This window comes from Orcinus orca, chromosome 5 (assembly GCF_937001465.1).
Source record: "Orcinus orca chromosome 5, mOrcOrc1.1, whole genome shotgun sequence".
NCBI lineage: Eukaryota > Metazoa > Chordata > Mammalia > Artiodactyla > Delphinidae > Orcinus > Orcinus orca.
The window spans coordinates 72,610,715-72,633,989 of NC_064563.1; the positions used below are offsets into that span (position 1 = coordinate 72,610,715).

The following is a 23,275-nucleotide window of genomic DNA, read 5'->3' on the forward strand; positions in this document are numbered from 1 at the left end:
AAGATTACTGGAAATGAGTGTAGAGTTCTGACAGATGGTTACCACAGTGGAACTGCGAGTGTTGCCATTTGCTTTATGGGAACAAGATTGTAAGAGAATATTTTTCCCATACCTGCTTATCCCATGAGCAATTTTTTAAGTTTGTTTTTTTTAAATTTTGAGTATTACTGTACTCTCAATCTTTTGAAATTGAAATGTTTACTAATCCTAATAAGAAAGAAAGTGCTAGCTAAAGTATCTACTTGCAGAAGAGAAGTTGAAAGTTCAAAGATAAATAGAACTTGCAGTAGCTAGTACTTAAGGAAACTTGTCATATGAAGCCAATAAACCAAAATGGTTTTTCTTCCCTTGGTGTAAACTTGTACTTAAGTTGGCTTGATGTGATCTTTTGGGTTTTAATGCATGACTGGGTTTATCCTACCCAGGTTTAAGGAGATGGGTGGCTTTTCTTTCTAGGCTAAGGCAAACAGAGAAACCAAACCATTTGAGGGCTGCCAAACCATTTGTGGGCTTAAGTGCCAGGAAAAGTGCCAGTCAAATAGAGGGACAGAAGGTCGGAGTTTCTCTAGGGATACATGGGGTGAAAATAAAAGAAAGCAATTTTTACTACCAGGATATTCATAGTGGAAAATTGCTTTGAAAAAAATTGTCTGCTACTTGCTTGTCTAAGGGTTTTTACCCTTTTGAGGACCCCTGTGGTTATCAGTGGTCTGTTGTTTTCTACATAGAAGGTTTATCTCCATCAGAATAATTTGTGAGTACTTTTTTTAAAAAAGAAAATTTCCTGCAGTGCTTAAGTACTTACAGTTGTTATTATTACTCTCATATTACAGGGGAGCAAATGTAAGTGATATTAATCTGTTCAAGATTATTCATCTAGTGAGTGTTAGAGCCAGGATTAGAATCTAGGTAAGCGTACTACTCTTGGTTATACCGTAGTACCTCTGTATGCAGTAAGTATTCACTGAGTATCTCATTACCAATGCTCTGTGCAGTGTACTACAGAATTCTAACACTGTTTAAGAGTTTCATTTTTTCCTAAGTGTAATTTTGATAGTCATCTTTCTATGTTTAATTATGAAATTTTATAAATCTATTTAGAAATCAACTGAATCATTTTAAAGCAGGAGTGCTTCCTTTTTAATCATTTTTATGATAGTAAGAGTAATTACATGTTTAGCTGCTGTGTAAATTCATATATTCCTGAATTGTTCTGAAGTGGAACACCCATGTAAAATGTAATTGTTATTTAAGGAAGGCACCAAAGACAGTACTTTTAGGAGAAGGCTCCTCTGATTATGATCAGTTTAATTTTACATGCCAATTGAAATTCACAAATGCATAATTTGCTAATGAGAATCCACAGTTCTTTGGTAAATGATCTGTAAGGTATTAGAGATCTGGTAGGTTATTCAGTAGTAGTTGTACTTCACAGAATCGAATTCCCTTAACTATATTGAATTAACAGCTCACTTTCCTTTCCAAGAGGATGTTTGTTCACTTTGTTTCTGTGACTGTATCTGCACAGTGGTTACTTGATAGATGTACAACAACTCTTATTCTTTTCAACCGGCTGAGGTTAGCAAAACTACCACCACCTTAAGGCTGAGAAAAAAGAAGCATAGGAGAAATAATGCCCTCTGAAGTTAAATCAGTAGCTACTACAAGGCTAAAAATATATTCAGGACCCTTGGTTGTCCATACTGGCAAAGCGAGTTGTATCTGTTGGTTAAAATATAAATATGCATTCTCTCTCTCTCTCTCTCACACACACACGATTAAAATGGTTTTAAATGCTGCTGAGTGGTCCGGTTGTCTAAATTGACACTGTCCGTTCTGTCATACTGTGATTATTGTTTAGGGCAGTGTTGTCCAACAGAACTTTTGTGAAGTTCTGTATCCCTCACTGTCCATAATGGTAAGTACCAGCCCCATAAGGCTATTTAACACTGAAAATGTTTTTAGTGAGACTGAATTTTTATAATTTAATTTTGGTTAATTTAAAGAAATAGCTATGTGTGACTAGTGGCTACCATATATAGTGTGAAAAAAATTTTTGTGACCCTAGTGGATAGAATAATGATGGATGGATAGAACATACAGATTTGGTTCAGTTTAGGGCAGTCTTTTCTAATATGTGTTCCATCCAACATTGGACCATGTGAATGCACCTCACTTGGGGTTTTGGAGAGTTGTAATTTTCCTTGGGTAACTTTTTTCTTCTGTTACTGCCAACACAAAAAGGTTTGGCTTCAAAGCACCAGTCCATAAAGTTTATGCCTGTAGCCCAGGAAGCTTGTGAGGTTGTTTGTGTTTGTGGGTATTTTTAATCATTTATGAAAACTTGAGTCAGATATTTCCTAATGGAAAGACTTATCTCTATCCAGCAGTTCTACCAGGATGAGTAAAAACTGCTGTTTCCACCCTGCTACCTTCCTTCCCTTTTTCAGTATTCCTCTCACCCTCAGTCTTTTACCCTGTCCGATGGAAATTTCTAACTCAGCCATTTTCACTTTTCCAATAAGTTACCCAGTTACTCTGTGGTCTCTGATAATGATGCAGATGGTCTGTGATATTAAAGTAGTACTTCTGATTTGAGGACTTATATTATGTCAGCATTTTCAAAACCCACTTGCCTGCAATCTAGTGTGTCTGTGGTTAGCTATAATATATCTCCTTGCCAAACAAGTGGTTTGGGTTACTGGGGCTTTCATTTAACTTTGAATTGGGGGGATTAGGGGAAAACAAAAGCTCAGGAACCTATTTTGATAAATTGCATCAGAGTTAAATGTTGGGATTAAATCAGTTGTTTTGCTTTTTAAAATGTCTCCTTACTGAGCTCAGTCTTGTTCTTTTGTTGAAGGTGTGTGCATATGTTTGTGTATATGTAGACACGTGTTTAAAACTCATGCTTGAACTATTGAGTAGTACATTATATAACTCAGTGTTTTCTACTTAAGTTCCAACATGGTGGCTGAACTTGCTTTCGTGTTTGGTACTAGTAAAACATTCCTCTCCAGTCAGGAACTGGTGTTATTTCTCCTTTACAATAATGAGAACTGAACAACTTTTCATATTTCCCTGATTGCTTTGGTTCTCAGGAAGATCAGATGCAAATTTGGGGTCTTACGTAGACTTTGTTTTTGTTAGTATACATTTTTCCTTAAAAAAAAAAAACAACTTATTCTCTAACCTTAAGGAAACAGTATAATTAAATTGAATCCATAACATTGCTACTGCAACTTATTTTTTCCTGTAGTAAATATTTGCTGCTTCACTGTTTAGATGCTTAAATTAGATTAAAAACATGCATTTTTTTATTATAAAATGTTATGCAAGGGATTATAAATAATAAGATTCCATTTCATGGTAGATAAATTGGAAAATATAGAAATGTTTGAGAAGGAAAATAAGCTACATTATAGTCCCACAGTACCTGATCAATGTTAAGATTTTGATGTTTATCTTTTCTAGTATTTTCTAAATAAAATTTAACTTGAAGAATCAAATATTTCAGCTGTAGTCAGTGTACACTATAGAAAGACTCAGAAATCAGCCCTGGGCTCTGCCCATATCATGGCGAGTACCTTCAGGACTTAACCTGTGCATATAGCCCATGTAATATGCCATGTGGATGGTCATCTATCGTGTGTATAAAACAACAGACTGAAGAGTGCCAGTGGTTTGTACAAAACACCCACATACACTGTAGGGAATGTGAGTGCACTCTGAGGCTGGAACTAGGACCAGGGATGATACCTCTAGATTGGCAGGTTTTGTCCTTCCACAGACCATTTTACAGTTACCCGAAAGGGAACTGTGTTGAAAGGAAGTGGGCTTCCTGTGGTTAAATATTTATGAGGAGTCCAGATGATTATTTGGACAGGATAAAGCTGGACTTAACAACTACTCAGACCCTTTCTGATAGTCAATTTCTATAATTTTAAGAAAGTGATGAATCAGCACCTTTTTATGAACAGTGACTGAAATTTAGAAATATTTGAGGAAACTTGGGAACCCAACCTGTCATCCAGGGCCTTTATTATTTTCAGAGGTATTTTGGATTAAAGCCTCTTGATGCTCAAAGACATTTTAGACTTCTAACCAAGGTGGTGACTTTAGCAGATCAGATATTTGGTAGAACTTTGCAGAAAATCCTGGGTTATACTGTTCTGGTCTTTGTGGAGCTTTTTATGAAAAGGCGAGCTTTCTATCATTTTGTAATGTTGATGGAAGGATAATTAACCCTGAAAATGTCTTTCTGTTACTAGATTTCTCAGGACTTTTCTCTCCTCCTACTTTTTTTTTTTGGTTCTGTCATCCTTGACGTTTTTCATTCACCTTATAATTAATTTATTAACATTTTCTAATTTTCGGGACTATTTGGCAGCCTGCAACTATAGAGGACTTCTGAGGACATGAGACAGTTTTATCAAACAAATAGCTCAGGGGACTAGCTCCAGATTCTGAAAATTCATGCCAGCACCTTAGCATACAGTGCATTCTGCTTTAAAATGCCACATACATCCTATGTACCCTTTCAGGCTGTTTAGCTTAATAAACATGTCCTCATGTATACAGACATTTTTCATAGCCCTGGGGTCTAATCTTGGAAATGCCACATATTTAACTATGTGATCCTTGGCATGTTATTCTAACTTTCAGAGCCATTTTGAGTGGTGTACTTAATTGTCATCTAAAGGAACCAAGAATTGACCACCTGCCTGAGTGTACAACTTTTCTAGGTGTTCTAGGAGTCTATCAGGTAATTATCCTTTCCATTATAATACATCTGAAATTTGGGGTGTTGGGAACAGAAACCCTTTGCTGTCATTTAAGGCATTGTGGGTAGATGTGCAGCTTCTTAGCTTTGTTTAGGTAAGCTAGAGAATGTGGACATGCAAGATTTCATGGTGCATCATTTATACTAGTCATCATTTTTCTCAGGAGCCCTCCTTTCCACAAGGATTTATTTGAAAATCATCATCCCGGGCATTGAGATAAATATTGGAGAGAAAATGATCCATAAGATTTTTCCTACCTTTCAGGATCTTGAATGTATAATGGAGAAACAAATGAGTACATGTATTTATATGATTAGTTCTCCAGTGTTATATTTACTACATATTATGAAATCACTGGGGGGAAAAAAAAGCATAAGTAAATCTGCCGGGTGTGTGAGAGTATCAGTTGTGATGGTTTTGGTTCTGTGTCCTATAGGATTGGATTAATAGAGAAGTAACATTTGAATGAGGTTTCTGAAGGTTGATTATGAAGTTTTTGAGAGTAGAGAGGAACCACTGGCAGATAGAAAAGGGTTCTTAAGCCCATCATCTGTGTAATGGTGACTAAACTTCCCTCAGACTTGCAAGATTCCCCCATTCTCTGTGTTTCACATCCACACCAACCACCCAAGAAAAACATAAACCAAAACCAATAACCATAAAAATCCCCAAACAATTGAAACAGTGGTTAATGATACTCGATGCCCCAATCATTTGTACAATATGTGGAATGAAAGTCTTTGTCTTTCATAAAGGAATTGCAGAAATCTGTGTGTACTTTGTGGGTAGTTTAGTAAGGGGGGATAATTATACTAAGGACAATAAGTACAGGAAGGTGGATCTGACTTAATTATTTTATAGATCTCTACTCAGAAGGCTCTTCTATCTCCCAGACAGATGGAGTAACCATAGTATGTATATTGGAAAGAACAGGGCATTTGGAGACTTGATCAGAAAAGTAGCCCACCCATTGGCTACTTTAACTAGGAACAAAGTAAATGAGTATGGAACACCTGTGTTGTTTACCTCTTTAGCATCAGCCAAAATTAGGTGCCACTCTATTTCCTCTGTCATACTGTACTTCAGTTTTGTTCATTTTGACAAGATGGAAATTATAGACACTAAAAGTCAGAGAAGGATCAAAGGTTACCTTTCAGTTACCCTTTATCCCTAATAAATTAATTGCTCAAACATTACTTGGGTATTATTCTAATTGTTTTCAGCTTTCTGCCTGAAAGTGGGAAATTTCAGTTGTCAGAGTGACCAGGGGCCCAAAGCTGTGTTTGTTGTTTGGGGGCTCATAATTGGGGCAGGTGGTTAGGAGAGTGTCTCCATTCCATAGCTGAGCATCTCTAAGAAGCTCCCACTGATGGTGGTGGTGATGGGGTTGGAGACTGGTTTTGGTGTTGGTGTTAGTGGTGGTGATGTTGATGTTATCTTAGTTCCTATATATAAACTTTGCTGGGGCTGAGGAGGTGGAAGATTTGGCATTAGGATGAGGTCTATTCACAGTTTACCTGCATCCCATTTCTCTTCTACTGAGGCAGTTTTATTAAAGCTTTTAATAAAGGGAAGAGACTTCTTTAATAAGTTAGCGAGACATTTCTCTTGTAGGGCAGCAGACAAAGGCTTAGGGGTTTTACCTATGTTATCATTTCTTAGTTAAAATTGTCTTTAACAGCTCTGAGACACATTAGTCAGAATTCATTAATGCTCTCTTACAAAAGGGAAGAAAAGCCATTGATTTTGGATGGAGATGGGGGAAAGTGGTTAGATCCCAAAGGGAGATTTTCCTTGGAATTTCCCACTGCAGTTACTACCTAGGGTTTTTCTTACAGGTCATCTATGAAATACTGTGCAAAATTTTTTTGTCCTTGCTTTTCAGAAGTGAACACAGGCCAACCGTGATAGCTAGAGACTTCTTCTTGGGAGATAGTGAGACAAAGTAAACTATGTCCATTGTTATTGCTCTGTTTCAGGACCTGGAACCCACCTTCTGAACACATGTACCACCCTTACTTAAATTTTATTTCATCCTCAATTTCAAAGAAACTAATGCATATTTGTCTTATTTTAATTAGTATTTAATAATATCACTCTTTTCTGACATACTTAAACATAGGCCCATTTCTTCTAGGAGTTCTTTGAGCAGAAATATTGGAGGCCAGAAGAGCTCAGGTTGGTTTGCAGTTCATTTGCTCATTTGTTGGGTTATCTTGGCCAAGCCAGTTTATTTCTCTGAGCCTAGTTTCCTCATAAATAAAATGAGGATATTGATAAAAACCTTCAGACCCTCAGACAGTTAGGAGGAATAAGTGTGAAAGTGCATTGTAACCTACAAAGTGTTATATCAATGTCAGTTGCAGTTGCCTGTCATTACCAAACTTTTCAAGACAAAATCTGTGTCTGGAACATCTTCCTCATTCATAGAGGGTGTTTCCATGTGAACAGAACAAAGGAAAGTAAGCATAAACCCAGTTTTCAAAGCAGTGAGTATGTATTCCATCTGCTACTAATAGCATTTACACTAAAACAGAATAATTCACAAAATTATACCAGAACATAAAAGGCAATACAGACACAGTTGAAAGAAATAATTTCTAGTGAATGTATTAGTAATCCAGGCTTTTTTTTTTTTTTTTTTTTTTTGCGGTACGCGGGCCTCTCACTGCTGTGGCCTCTCCCGTTGCGGAGCACAGGCTCCGGATGCACAGGCTCAGCGGCCATGGCTCACGGGCCTAGCCGCTCCGCGGCATGTGGGATCTTCCCGGACCGGGGCACGCACCTGTGTCCCCTGCATCAGCAGGCGGACTCTCAACCACTGCGCCACCAGGGAAACCCAACCCAGGCATTTTTATGTGGGAGGAAGCTTGCTCAGTTTTCATAGCCATTTATTTTCAGAAAGTTTGGGGATGTGGGTAAAAAAATGACAAAACAGGAATGACTTCTTCACTCATCTTCTAGTTTGTCTAGAGTTAGTTCGTCCCTCTGCTAAGAACGCTTACCACTTCTGCCCTAGGAGTTTTAACCTTCCTTTGAGGTTGGTTTTGTATGTTAACTACTTTAAGGTTTCCTGGTACAGCTCTGCCAAGTCACCCCCACTCCTTACACCTACCCCCAGTTCATAACAAGCACAACTGCTCCACTTTTATGCCTTCAAGGAATTTTCTATAGGTCTTTATAAACTTTATTACATTTTATATTATGCTTATTTACCTTTCTGTCAACTCCACCTTCTTGATGGCTTGTAAATGACTTATTCCTCCTAATAATAGAATTCAGCAAATGTTTGTTGAGTAACTGTGTTTACTAGGTGCGTACTATGCTCTTTGTTTATTTAGAGGGATCCACAGATGAATGAGAATCATCTTTCTCTTCAAGGAAAATAGGTGGGAGATATATAAATCCTACTTCCCATTCCTGAGACTTGCTTGCCTTAATATAAACTAATCCACTGTATACATGTACATATCTTGATTTTAAAAATCACTAAAGCTCTGTTCTTTTCATGGGAAAGGGAGAGGTTTCTAGTTTTTATTTGAATGTCTGAAAAATTTTACAAGTCTCTGTGATGCTGTCAATAACGACAGAGCTTAATTCTATTCATAACATTGTTTTCCTCCTGTCTATGAACTCTGTTCTTTGACTTTATTGACCAGTATTTCTTCATTTCTTCTATTAATGAGCATCTCCTGAAGTCCTACTAAATTTATGCTACATCCAGCACTAACTGTGTGGAAGGGGTAGAGATTGCAGGGCTGGATGGGAATGGAGAATGATGGGGTTGGCTTAATGGCAAGAAGATAACCTGAGATTAGGGTGAATGAAAGTGAACACAGGAAGGAAAAAGTTTGAGAAGTGGCAGGATAAAAGCTCAGGGTCCAGTAGTTCATCTTAAATGTGCCTGCCTGGAAACGTAGTGAGATGAGTTTATGCTGTTTATTCTCAGTACTGTTTATAGCCCTTTGCTTCAAAGTAGAGTGGATTAGAGGAGGAGCAAAGCTCCTGGTTTTGAACTTGTCCTGGCTGAGAATTGTTTTCTGTAATTCCCAAACTGGTTACTGATCTGCAAGGTGGCTGGGTGTGTGACTTTCCCAGCTTGCATTAGATTAGCATTGCAAAGAATACAGGGGCTGACTTTGAAAGCAACTAGAGTGGATGCATAGGAAATTATGGATTAAGTAAGTAATATTTCCGCATAAATGAGATGATATATTTGGAAGTTTTTAGTAAACTTTGAAGGGCTAAATCTGTGTATTGACACTACAACCCTGTGCATGTATGAGTGTGTGTACATCTTTGTAGTCACGGAAGATCTTCTAGGTTCTTTTCTAGTGCAGGCCTGACCCATATTTTGTGGGTACCAATTCAGCCTCTACCGTAATAAGATTCAGGGTCAAATCACAATAATTAAACATACTTCAGCCTTGCTTTTTACATATTAAGAAATAATTAAGAGTCATTATTAAGGCAATCATAAATTCATAAATTCCTTGGTGTATTATGATATGTCAAATGTGTCATCATGTTTATGGTTTATATGTGCTGCTGATGAAATAAAGATGTGAATTTTAAAAGTTTTTATATTTAGCTGTAGAATTTAAGTGCAGTATATGTAAAACATTACAAAAAGCACAGAAAATATAGAAACCCAGGAACCTATCACCTAAATTGAATAGATGTTAATATTTTGCCTCACTTCCTTCAGTCTTCTCTAGTTTGTTTGTAAAGCAGTGGAACAGCATATATATAGTCAAGGCACACCTGCCCCTTTGCTTGTGTCTCTAGGGGGTCACTGTGTCAGTGCCAGATATTAAGACCATGTATTTTTACTACAGGTATATGTATCCATAAACATTATATTTTTAATGTCATGCTGACTGAAACAAAAAACGTGAAAATATTGCAGTTATTCACATGGAAAACTGTAGTAATTTTATAATTTTTATTTTATTCAGCATAATATTAAAAGCATATAAAATATATCGTTTTGGCATACCTTTCTGCTCTAATAACATAAATTGAAGTGGCTTTTACACTTTTTAAAATATTCATTCTGAATATTTGTTCTTTGTGAACTAAATCCATACGTGTCTTAGACATTTAATTAATTAATGTTAATCAGCTAAGTGTTTTAGAGAATGCATGTCGGTCAGTATAGAATATCTTCTTTCGGTCTGTTCCGACTGTGGTTTACCAGAGTCCAGGAGGGCTGGTTGTCATGAGCAGGAAGAGCTCTTGCTTGCTGAGAAACTGACTCCCAGCCCTGCCACCGGCAAACTATGTCTACAGCCTTCATAAGCCCTTTCTTTCTTCTGGCCCTTATTTTCCTCACCTGTTAAATAAGAGGTTTAACTAGCTCTTCTTGAAAGCACTTTCATTCTGTGAAATATTGGGGAACTTTGACCTGGGCCTCAAGTTGTTAGAATTTGCTGAGAATATATTGGATGTAAAAGAACAGGACTTTCTATTGAAATTGCCGGTTTTGTAGTTGCATTTGAGCCAGGGCTAAGTAGGTCATATTCGGTTTAATATGATTTGGGGGCAGAAATAATTTTTCCATCATAAAACCTTTTCAGAATAACCTTGACGTCTCCAAGCTCTGCCTGCTTTTTCGTTGCATTCTCTCTCAGCGAGGGACAGGGCTGTGTGAATCTGTATGTGAACATACATAAGTGCTAAGAATGGCAAAGGAATGTTTTTTCATTCTGTTTTAATTAAATGTCTTCACAGACAAAGTCAGAGCTGCAGAAAGAAATCTGTAAACTCTGGTAAGCCCTAGAGGACAGTTTCATGAGTCCTACACATTGCAATAGTCTGAGGCTTTGGGAACGTTCCTCTTTAATGTGACGTACATGTTTGGAATAGAGTAAGGATATATCACCTAAACTACACGTCCTTAAAACAAACAAAACAGCATTTTTCATGATAAGAGTCCTTCATATGTATGTTTGTTTTAAGAAGCAGAAGTTTAAATTACAGTTTGGGGTGGAATGGACCTTTAAGACCATCTCTTCCTATTTGTGTCCAAGAAAGTAGTTCAGGAAACGCTCTTGCCTGGCTCTCCAGATGGAGGCAAAGTTAGGGGCAGATGCCTGGTACCCTCCAAGGTTCCCACTGTCTTTTGGTTTGCAGGCTCTCTTTAGGCAGCTCTATATTTAGAGAGACCTAGAGAACCAGTTCTAACTCGTGTCTGAGGGTGTGGACCCATTGAAGAACGTGACTACACTTAAAGTAGAGATCCGCTCCTGCCTAAGGGACTAATAAAGGTGTGTTTTTCCTTAAGAGCACCAGGATACACATAAGTCTCTGGGAAAGGATCCTCTGAATCCCAGATGGCTTAACTCCTCTGACCATGCAAAAACTCAGATTTTTCTCAGCTGCAATATGTGAAACATTCTTATCTCTTATTATTACAGCAGTCCTTTATAGAAGTGGGTTAGAATTTCTGGGCCTCTGCGTTCTGATTCTGTGATTAATTTCCATAGGCCAGGGACCTAACCATTATTTTGTGACACCTTGTTCTTGGCCCTGAGCAGGTACTATGTGGATTTTTGTGAATGAAGACTTTATACTAACTAGTCACTGTTTTGTGCATTGCGAGTTATAAAGTTGATCATCCTAAAATATTAGGTTGGAGTCTTTGAAGTCCTGAACAAGATCTTTTTCTTTTTATGTTAAAGTACTACTAATGAGCTTTCCTGTCTGCCTTCTCCCTCATCCTCTGCAGTGTGCCGAGATTTTGCTGTCCTGGAGGACCACACCCTGGCCCACAGCCTGCAGGAACAAGAGAGTGAGTAATAGCCCTCTGCGTGCTCCTTCAGTTTTCTTTTTTAGTGGTAGCTTGAGGCAGATTTCTCAGAGTGAGGCAGGGAGAAAACAGAGTCATCGAGTTATATCACCCATCCATCCTGACGGATCTGTCTAGGCAAATGACACCTCCGTGAAGAATGAAGTTCTGGGTGTTTTGAAGTCAGATAGCTGCTAGGGATGAGAAGACTGTTGGATGTATCAGAGGAAAAGAGGGACTTGAACCATTTCCTTTGCCTTAGTGCTATAGGAGGGAGATAGTGGTTATACATGCATCGAGGGTGTGTAGAAGGCTGGCAGAGGGATGGGTTCCTTCCCCTAGAATAGGAGGCCTGAACATCTTTTCCCAGGCGAGGGCGGTGTCTAGATTGTAGATTTTTCTGAATTTTTTATGTATGTACTCATGAATAGTAAATCTAAGTTATATGTGTTATACAGAAGTACGTAAGTATGAATTTGTAATTTGTGAATCATTAATTCGTGTGTCAGTATAAAAATTCGGTATTGAAATAGTATTTTATAAATAAGGTGGCAACTTGTAGAGCAGAAAGAGCACTGGCCCTGGTTTTAGATTATTTGAGTAGAAGTCCTGGCACTGCCACTGTTTTATCTTGTGCCCAATACAAATTACTTTAACCTTTCTGATTCTCTTTTTCTGCAATGCAAAGATGAAAATAATAACTCCTGTGCTGCGTATTATATAGCGTTATTTAGAGCATAAGATGAAATGATGGATGTGAAGCCCTTTTCAATGGAAAGGCTCTTCTTAAGTTTATTCTCAGGTTTATCATTAATAAGCCAAAGCATTATAATTCCTCTCTCCAATTTTACTATCCAGTTGAGCATCATTTGGCATCGAATGTTCAGCGGAACCGTTTGGTCCAGCATGATCTCCAGGTGGCTAAGCAGCTTCAAGAGGAAGATCTGAAAGCTCAGGCTCAGCTGCAGAAGCGCTACAAAGCCCTGTGAGGACTTGGGGACTGGGAGGGCATCATGCCCGGACTGGTTTTCTCTGTGGGGTCAGCAACCAGGGCAGGGAAGAGGACTCTCCATCTGTTCCTCTGATTCCTTTCACTATTAGATTACAAATCCTACAGTGACTATCCCATAGTTTTCTTTGAATTAAAAAAATTGTCTTTGTTGTTGGAATACTTTACTAGGTTTTGGGACATGTGGTTTCTGGTGTGGACTCAACACTCTTCACTGATGACTTTGAGTCATTTGGTCCACCTCTCTGACTCAGTTTTCCTTACCTGTACAGGGGGCCAATGATCTCTGTCCCCTCTGCCTCCTGGGCTTTTGGGGGGAATCCAGCGAAATACTGGATGTCAAAGAACTTTATGAGGTCTGTTGGGTTCCTTTATTGTTTCCTAGCAGTGTTTGCTACTCCTATTTTCCTCGAACCCGTGGCTTTTCTTTTTGTGTGGCTGTGCCGCACAGCTTTCAGGGTCTTAGTTCCCTGACCAGGGATCAAACCTGTGCCCCAGCAGTAAAAGCACCATGTCCTAACCACTGGACCGCAGGGAAGTCCCAAACCCCTTGCTTTTTAAGTAGAGGCAGAATCTTTTGGAAAGCTCTGAATCGTACCCTTAGTCCTCTTCATAACTTCAGTGTCTGACCAAAGTTATTTCTCTGTCTCCTCCTAAATGGAGAGATCACGTCTAAGGTCTCTTCTAGCACAATGACTTTTTATTCTTTTTAATGTTTTAAAGGCTCACAGAGTACATTTCTTCTTTGAGAGAGGCTCCTATACCTAAATCTCTAATGGTGGATTTAACCACAAAATTGTTTTGAGGAGGAAGGGGTAAAGGAGGAAGTGAAGGGACCCTTCTATTTACTTTAGTTGTCATGTTTAAATAAACAGGATAGCCTATTATTTTTGCTGCCTTTGAGGAAGGGTTTTTCTATTTTATTATTTTCAGAGAGGACTTTATTCGTGATTTTATTCAGCTTCCTTATTTTGTACATAAACATTCTTACTGACTCTTGCTAATAACTGTGCCACCATGAAAGGCACCAGAGAGCACAGATATGAATAAAACATAGCCATTGCCTTTAAGGGACTCAGGGGAAATAAACTCTGAGCGTTTGCCAAAGCAACACTCAAATTTGTGAAACATTCCATATTCTTAAAACTAGATTAATAAACACTTTTTGGTAAGTTAAAAAAAAAAGTAAGTGAAAAGAGGGTATGGAAATAAAAAATGAGTATATTTTTATTTTCAATTCTGTGGTTTGAATGGTTCAGAATCCTTGAATGTTAGACCTGTAATATGAAGTCATTAAGTCCAAAAACTTTTATAGCTGATAAGACGACATAAGAGTGCATGATTCACTGGTTAACAGTGGCAGGACTGGAAATCAGATCTCCAGGCATCTTGTCCAGTGATTTTTCTACTGATTCTAAAAAAGCTTGCCATTTCTGCTTCTGGCCTGTGTTCTCTGTCTTGTAGTCCCTTCCTCCCTTTCTGTGCTGTATGTGCGTTATACACATACATACACACCCCCATGTGTGCACACATCTACTTTCACCTACATCTATTTCCCAACATGTTGAAAGTGACCAGTTCTTTATACAAATGAGAATAGTCTTCATCCCCTCAGTTTTGTTAGAATAGAATGTATGGATTTCGATTCCTCCAGAGAAGTTAGGTTATTGCCCCCAACACCCAATACTTTTCAGTTATAAAAGACTGCCATTAAACATGGAATATACAACCAAGACTAGATTAACTGAGTACTTTAAGTTCAACTGGCAGGGGGAGAATAAGAGGAAATATTTGTGTAGCAAACGAACTGCATATATAAACCACAATTGTAATTTTGTTCCAGCATCTTTTTAGATAGTGAACTCTAAACGTGCTCTCTCTCTCCTAGTTAGCAGTTAAAGGTTGTAAAGGCTGTGTAAAGGTTGGCTCCCCAGCACTATCACACTCTAGAGTTATAAGCTTCCCAGTGACTTTTCTTGAAATCTGCAGCCAGAAGACTGGTGTACCTGTAGCCATCTCTGAGCGATCCAAACCCCATTTTCTGTTGGAACCCCTGTTTCATAGGTGCTGTTTTAAAGGATCTATTTCTCCCACCAAAATGATTTGTCTTGTTTCTCCCACCAAAATGTACTGTGGGCTTCTGAGTGCAGGATGGAGATATATTTATTTTCGTATCCTCAGTGTTGAGCATGGTTCCTGGATGATAGCAGGTGTTGTTTGAATCTTTTTGAATGCACAAACACCAAAACAAAACAAAACTGTGGTAGCAGCCGTATTACAACATTTGGGCTTTTTAGTGGCCAGAGTATTAAGAAAACTGGCATCAGCCACAGAGGTTTCTCCTGGGACCTAAAGCTAGGGAATATACATTGGGGTTTTTTCCCCCCTTTTTAAAAGTTTTATTGAAACTGAAAAAAAATGCCTCTAATTAAAAAATTTATAAAAATCATTTTAAAGTCATACCACCACCTCTAGGTGGCCACAGTATTATTGACATTTTAGTGAACTCACTCCCAATTTTTTCCTGCATACTCTGTACGTATTTGGTTATTTGTGCACCTTATTCTCATAGTATACATCTCCTTTGAGGGAACATGCCTGTCTCTGTAAAGCGACCCCAGTAGGGTGAGGTGATATGGTAGTATAGAAAAAGCCTGGAGCTTTCCGTTGTAGTGTCTGGGTATTACATTCTGATTCTACCACTTATTTTCTCTGCAATCTTAGGGAAATGATTCCACTACTCTGGGCCTCAAGTCTTTTCATCTGTAGGATATGACAATATCAACCTCTTTGCATCATTATTGTGAAGATTAAGTGAGATAAAAATATGCACTGGCTCATAGTGACTATTCAGGAAATTGTGTTTAGGAAAAATCATTCCTTACGTTCTTTATCATGTTGTTTTCACCTTTGTGTTTTAGTGAACAACAAGACTGTGAAATTGCTCAGGAGATTCAGGAGAAGCTGGCTATTGAGGCCGAGAGACGACGCATTCAGGAGAAGAAGGATGAGGTACAACTTAGTTAATGCCCCTCCACCCCACAGAGGAGGGCTGCTCAGCTCCAGAGCTGTGACTTTCTGTATTCACGGGCTCAGTGTAGGGTTGCTGGATGGGCGGAAGAACTCTCCCCATTTGGGGTGCATAGTCCAAGTGTCGCCCTCCATGAACCACTGTTTATTGCCCTTTGACCAGTTGTTTAAGTGGTGAAATCTTAAAAGATGATAATGGATAATTTGACATAAATTGTGAATTCATTTCCGTAGGGCTACTGTAACAAATTACCACACACGTGGCTTAAAACAATAGAACTTGGGCTTCCCTGGTGGCGCAGTGGTTGAGAGTCGGCCTGCCAATGCAGGGGACACGGGTTCGTGCCCCGGTCTGGGAGGATCCCACATGCCGCGGAGCGGCTGGGCCCGTGAGCCATGGCCGCTGAGCCTGCGCGTCCGGAGCCTGTGCTCCGCAACGGGAGAGGTCACAACAGTGAGAGGCCCGCGTACCGCAAAAAAAAAAAAAAAAAAAAATAGAACTTTACTGTCTCACAGTTCTGAAGGCTGCAAATCGAAATTAAGCTGTTCGCAGGGCCATGCTACCCATTAGGAAAGAGCCTTCTTTGCCTCCTCCTAGCTTCTGGTGGCTCTTGGCTGTCTGGCATTCCTTGGCTTGTAGTTGCATCATGTCAGTCTCTGCCTTTATTGTCACATGGCCTTCTTCCCTGTATCTTTTTGTCCTTTTGTTTTCTTATAAGGACACCAGTCATTGGATTGAGGACCCACCCTAATCCAGTATGATCTCCTCTTAATTATATCTGCAAAGATCCTATTTCCGAATAAGATCATGCTCTGAAGTTCTTGGTATAAATGAATTTTTAAAGGACGCTTCAGCTCAATTCTGGGTGTCTGTCTGCGGGTTATTCCCACAACTTCAAGGAGAGCAGACCTTGAGTGTAGCCTGAACAGGAGTCAGGGACTGTTCATTGTTCTCATTCTTTTTTGTTAATGGTTTCACTCTCCTGTGATATGCTGCCTCAAAACAATGATCTGTTTGATTCTGTATATATTTTTAAACTGTGTTGTTTTTAAAGCTGAAAATGGTTAAAATGAGCAGTAGTATATGTTTTGTGAGAAGACCTGAATTTGCGCTTAATGATCACTTGCTTTTGTGTTATGTTTTCAGCATTTCAAATGGTTCCTTTTCAATTTGCATTGATTCTCTGTCTGCTTTTTTTACACCTATTGTGCTGTTCTTGGCCATTGTCTTGATTTATAATAAGGAAAAAATGATTTATTATTTTTAATAGTAGAACGACCATATGGTATTTTGCATACTCAGAAATACTTTTCAGGGTTAAAGTGGGTGCTATTAATAAGTACATAAACTGGGACTCTCCTGGGCAAACTGGCACATACGATCACCCTATTAAATAGATATAATCAGGGTTATCAGTGAACCAGCCTGCATCTTCTGTTCCTCCACTGAGCCATCCTTGTTCCTCTGGAACTCCTTGTTCAATGCCAGGTGAGTGTGAGACGCCTGGTGTGAGTGTATTTAGCTATTTCTTTAAGAAACAAACCATGATTATGTGATGATCAGAGTTGTAAGTAGGAATTAAGGATTCCTTTTCATCCTTCCTGTTAGCAACACAGGAGCTCTTTCTTACTACAGGATGTGTTGCATCTCTATAGTCAAGACTGCCTTGGAGATGAAACTGGCAACTGAAAGAAGTGATTATGTTTTGTAGACAGAAAAGCTTCTATTTTAAATATCACAGAGTAATGAAGTTGGCTTCTTATAAATGCTACTGGTGTCCTGTAATTCCCCCCCTCCCCCCACCCCATTCGGGGAAAAACAGTATTCGGGAAACCAAAATACTTTATTTTACGCATGTGGAATCTAAATAGCAGTCACAATAATCTCATTGTTACACTATATAAAGTGTGTAGTGTAGTGAATAACTGCATTTTTCAGATGAAGAAATTAAGTCTTGAAGAAGTAAATGACTGGTCCCAAGCTACAATAAGATGCCAGAGAAATGTCTGTACAGTTCAGTCTCCTGACTGACTGCCTCTGACCTGGATGTACTGTGACACAACATAGAACACAGAGACTTTGGAGTTAGACTATCCTGGGTTTGAATCTTATCCATTTAACTTTTAGCTGAGACTTTCAGCATCTCACTTAACCATCTAGAGCCTCAGGTTCCAAATTGAAGAAGTCCATGGTAACGCCACACTTACCCCAAAGGGCTGTTGTGAAGTTTAAATAAAATTAAGTATATAAAGTCTCTGCCACATATTAAATTAATAGTTGCTCCTTCCTTTTTGCTTTCTTGCCAGGTGTTTTCCCCACCATTCTGCCCCTTACAACAACTCTGATTTCTCTTATAGGGAGATAAGCGTGAAATTAGAAAGGGGAAACAATACACAGGCTTAGGTGTGTTCTAGTGTGGTCTGATCTGAGGGATCTTCAGGAGTTTATGCTTTGCTGCCCTCCTACTACACTGCCTTCCACTATTGTTTGACCTACTGAAATGTTCCCCCTTCCCCAGTGCAGTGCAGTGAGAGATGAGAAATCTAGTTGTGGACGTTTAGTGAGACTAGCCTTTAAAAAACTGCTTTCAGACTTTTTTGACTTTTCACTGATGCCTTAGATTAGATGGCTGTCCCGCCAAGATGTTCTTCTGTTGTAGAAAAATGTGACTTCCAGCTGACTAGTATGTTGTAATATTAAATAAACAAAATCTGCATTAGTAAAGTTTGATGTTGAAGGATGTATGATAATCCTTATTTATTTTAGTCCAGGGTGCCTAATAGGGGAGACTAAGACAATTGTGCTGATTTTTCTGTCCAACTTTGCATTGCCTGTTACTCATCAACTGTCCGAATTCTCCCCCCTCCTCACCGCCCCCATGCTCTTCTGCTTCCTTGTAGAGTCTGCCTAGCTAATGAGTTCTTACTGAACGGCAGGGCTGTGGAAAATTCCTCTCTGATTTTCACCCAAATCTCTTTTAGAGATTTTTGGGGTCAACTCTCTTGGGTAGTTCCTAGTCCCCCAAAACAGATGTAGAATCCAAGGCCCCTTTCCTCTTGGGACAGATTTTTTTCTGAACAACATTGTTCCTGAGTAGTGTTATACGACTTCGTGTGGGTGAATTAGCATGTCTAGCTTTGTTATGGTATAATTTTATTGTGTTTTTTAACAGAGCACAGATGTAAGGAAGGTAGCATTTCCATTGGGGAGACAGATGTAGAAAAGTTTAAAAAAGATCCTTTGTATTCTTACCAACATTGTGGCCTCTCCCTCCTTCCTTTCCTTCCCTCTTTTCTCTCTTTCCCTCTTCCTTCCTTCCTTCCTTCCTCTCAGTGCCCTGTTGAAGGGGCTTGTAGCCTTTGGTAATACTGGACTGTATGAGTTTGTGATTAATATGGGGGGATTAATTTTATTGGGATCTTTCTCTTTGGCCACAGCTTTAGCATTTGTCAGTGTTGTTTAATGAAGCCAAGAAATGTGTGTTTAGTTGATTTAACTCAGTTATTCTTAAATAAAACTCTTAACTAATTGTGTGTGAATGTATACATATGTGTGTCTTTGAACCTAGGTCCAAATATATGTGAATGTGAAACTATTTTAGCGAAAAACTTTTTTTTTTTTTTTTTTTTGCGTAAATAAACAGTAGCATGGCCAACCATGTTATGAAAAGTCTGTGGCACTAGTCCAACAATTTGGAGCCGTTTATAATGTGAACTGTTCAGGGATAAACTTAGTAACCAATTTACATTAAAAATTAATCTAGTGTGAGCCATGGAACTTTTTCATAGCATTCTTAAGGTCATTAGTAATTTGTGTTCTAAAAAAATATTTATATAAGTTGGTAATATCTAGAGAATAGCTCAGATAATAATAATTTTAGCAACTGAATTTTTTTCCTATGTTTTGGCACTTTAGAAATAGGTTTATACATATATAGCCAGACGGGGAGTGAGTGGGTTTCTTCTGGTTGAGAAAATTCTTCTCTCTTTTTATCCTAGTTATACTGATGTTTTTATAGCAACGGAATTGGTGTTACCCTCTTTTTCTGGTCTTATAGAGTAACCCTTTGGGGATTATTCCTGCTTGAGTTCCCTACTGAGTTAGATGTTAATATATTAATTGCTAGTTAATAAAAGAAATTTAGCAATCTAATGGAACGGCTTCCTTTTTTTTGTTCTTCTGACAGTCATTTGACAATCACATTTTCAGATCTCCTTTAGCTTGTCTTTATACCCAAGATTTTCTCATTTTGAATCCCAGTACTATTGTATGATAGAGGTGAAAACTTTAAGGGGGGAGTAACCCTGATATAAAATCACATAAACCATAAAAATACCCTAAGGGATCCAGCATCACAGTTCAGTAATTTGTCTTCTACTTGAGAAAGATGCATGGGGTTCCTCTGGGTTCCATTGCACCTTGATTGTATGAATGCTTCTCTTAGAGCGCTCATCTCTGCATGTCTTACATTAGGTTAATCACTTTTCTTCTAGCACTTAATAGATAAGAACATTAATGATATTGACCACATATCTTGTTTCCCTATAGGAGGTCTCTAGCAGAATGTTTGACCCATTGAAGGGAATCAGTAAATCTATGTTTTTCTTAAAATAACTTTCCTCTAGCGTTCCAGGGATCCTTACCTGTGCCCTTACTTATGCTCACAACTTCCAGTTTTCCAGAGTTGAGTGTTGTTTCAATAAATGTATTTACTAGAAAGTCTTGTATGCAGCAGAGTTGTTTCTACATATTAACCCAAAGTAAGTCTACCTGATTAATTAAAAAATAATTGAATGTGACTTCAAAAGGGCTTATGAGTTCTTTTAGATTTTTTTCCCCAAGTTATGTTTTATTGAACACTAGTTTCATAAGGTTTATATTTTTTTATGTAACAAAAAGGCATCTGTCCCAAAATAAATTTGGAAATTCCTGGGTTACAGGAAGATAACAGGTTACTTTTCTTTTATCAAAGAAATGAGCTAATGTGTTTAAAGAGTTAGATATAATACATGTTTTCTATTGAATGCTTTCTGGTTTATTTGGAGAAACTTTTGATACCACTGTTCTCAGAAACAGAGCTTGAGAAATGCTGTTCTAGACTAACAGGAAGGAAGCTGAAGACTAAGGAGGTTGTTTATGTCAAGGGTGACTACGCTGCATCCAAGCATTGTGACTAATAATTGCCATCTTTAGCTTGTTTCAGGGGAAATTTTTTATATTGAAATCGCCTAACTAAACCCATTGTGCAGTAATGTTGGAGAGCAGGGAAGAAAACTGACTTGGGCTAAACCACGGTTTATAACATAGCAGCAATTTTCCTTTCACTCCTCAAGTCTAGCTAGCTGTTCTTCTCAGACAGAAGAAGCTTACTCAGAAAAGAGCTGAGAGGTTAAAAGAGCAAAGGGTTTGGGTGCTAAGGTGCATGACACATTATGATTATTATGATCCTACTCGGTTAAAAGCCCTCCTTTGGACTAGCTAATGCATTGTACAAAAGAGGCATCACCTTTGTTTCTCTTTGGTTCCACTTTGGCTCTTCACATTGAGCAGGCTTATTACTATGTATTAATTAGGACCAAATTCAATAGCAGCAAAGCAATTATAAAGTCCCTGGAGTAGAGTTTAATAATTTCTACTGGCAGTTGGACCTGGTAATTTTCCTTTATATTGTTATTCAGTTATATCAAGGGAAACTTTTTGTTTCCAGTAAAACAAACCACTTAGGAAAATGAGTGTTGGGTGCTTAGTAAACGTGGCAACTCAGGGAAGTGTTTACATTTTCTTCCTCCTTGTGCAGTAAAATAAATAGGGATTTGGGAAATTCTGTAACAGGTATTACTTTGGGGAGAATAAATTATCTTGTCACACCTCTCTCTTTTCCTAACTGACTGGTATATTGCTTTGCAAGACATCAAACAGAATGAACCTGGCACAGGGGCTGGTACCTGGTAACACTCTCAGATTTATTACAATGGTGCATTAGGGTGTCAAGACATTTGACTTTAAGGTTGAGTAGTTCAGACTCTATTTTACAGATAAAGAATTCAGGCCCAAAGAAATCCATTTTAGTAGTTAATGTTTCTGTCCCCGTGTCTCTAAAGCATCTCTGACTTGAACTGGAAGAGAAAAAGAAAATCATCATATTCTTTAGGTTTAGGGGATTTTTTTCCATCAGAGTATTAGAAATTCAGATCTCTTTGCATGAAAATTATACTTGTGTTTTAAGTGGGACTGTGTTCTTTACCTTTCATTCTGAGCTGCAGTATTTTGTGAGTGCTTTTGCATGGATTACTTATCAAATATATATGTATATATTTTACAGACTTATGAGAAGTTTCCAGCATAGAAATCAGTTAAAGGATATATGTTAATAGTATATTTATAAGTTTGAATTTAGGCATGTATTTAACATAAAGTCAGGTTTGTAAGGCTATTTTGTGAGCATTAAAAGTCAAGTATATGGATAACGTTTGCTAATTTACCTAGCCTCAGGATCCAACTTACTGCTACAGTGATATAAGAGAAATTGAGTCATTCAGATGAATTTTATTTGCCTTGCAGTCTTAGTATATTCTTCACATTGGCTTATTCAGAAAATTGCAAAAAGAAGAATAGTGATTAATTCTTGCCTCAAAATTTGCACCATTTACATCTGAGCACATCTTATATTCCTCATTGTAAATATAAAGAAGTTAGCCCCTCAAACTACCTATGGCTATTATTACCATTTGCATCGGTGAGTGTTGTTGCCATATTTGTAAGATCTTTAAGAATCTGATAATGGCTAGGGATCTTCTTTCCAAAAAAGTGTACATGAATAAAGTTTATGTGCTATTTTATTGGGCCTTTCATAGAAATAATCTTCAAATTCAGAACACTGTCACTTTCTAGCTCAAAACCTTTAGGAACCCCTCATCCCTTACATTACAGATGCCAGACTTCTTAAGATTGTCTGTAAGGGGCGCCTGTGATCCAGCTTCTGCCTGGTTTTTTAGCCTCACCTTTCTCTGTAACACCCCACATCCAGTGTTCTAATTGGACTATTGGTTGTTCCCTAGATTGATGCCCATTAAAATATTTATAACTTTGCTGATGCTGTTCTCTGTTCTTCCCTTACCCGTTGGAATCCAGTGCTTTGTTCAAAACCTAACATTAATGCAAAGCCTTGAACTAATCCGTTTGAGTAGAAATAATATTCCCTCTTTTGTGCTCCCATAGACATTTTACCCTCTTTTTTGAGGCATTTATAATTCAGTTGTATTGCAGCTATTTGTATATACCTTTGTTTTCATGGGGGACGGTAATCGTTTAGGGGACGCAGTCAGAATGTTATTACTCATCACTCAGTAACTGCTAAAAACTTGCCTGGAGATAGAGCAGAGGGGAGACAGGAGGAAGACTGTTTTCTCTTTTTTATTAGTTAAGACGGTGGTCCTCTAATGCAAAGCTAAATGAGAACCAACTGAAAAATTCTTTTAAAAAAGTTTTCAAATTACATTGTAAATACAGTTTATAAAAGTTTATAGATTATGGTACTCTTCCTCATTCAGACTTAGTGAATCATCATCCTGGAAAAAGGGCCCATAAATATGTATTTAAAAAATTCTGTTCTATAACCACCTTTAGGAACATTACATTTGAATGTCTTCAAGTTACGTTAG

General features: G+C 38.1%; 1 protein-coding gene across 4 annotated transcripts in view; it reads left to right on the top strand.

Annotated features, from left to right (window-relative positions):
- CCDC50 (coiled-coil domain containing 50) overlaps positions 1-23,275 on the top strand; it is an 82,841-nt gene that overhangs the window by 14,713 nt on the left and 44,853 nt on the right. For all 4 annotated transcript variants that reach the window (XM_004278757.4, XM_049710472.1, XM_012536367.3 and 1 more), the window contains exons 2-4: positions 11,515-11,577; positions 12,433-12,559; positions 15,505-15,595. In XM_004278757.4, coding sequence (XP_004278805.1) covers positions 11,515-11,577; positions 12,433-12,559; positions 15,505-15,595 — 281 coding nt within the window. The remainder of the gene's footprint in view (positions 1-11,514; positions 11,578-12,432; positions 12,560-15,504; positions 15,596-23,275) is intronic.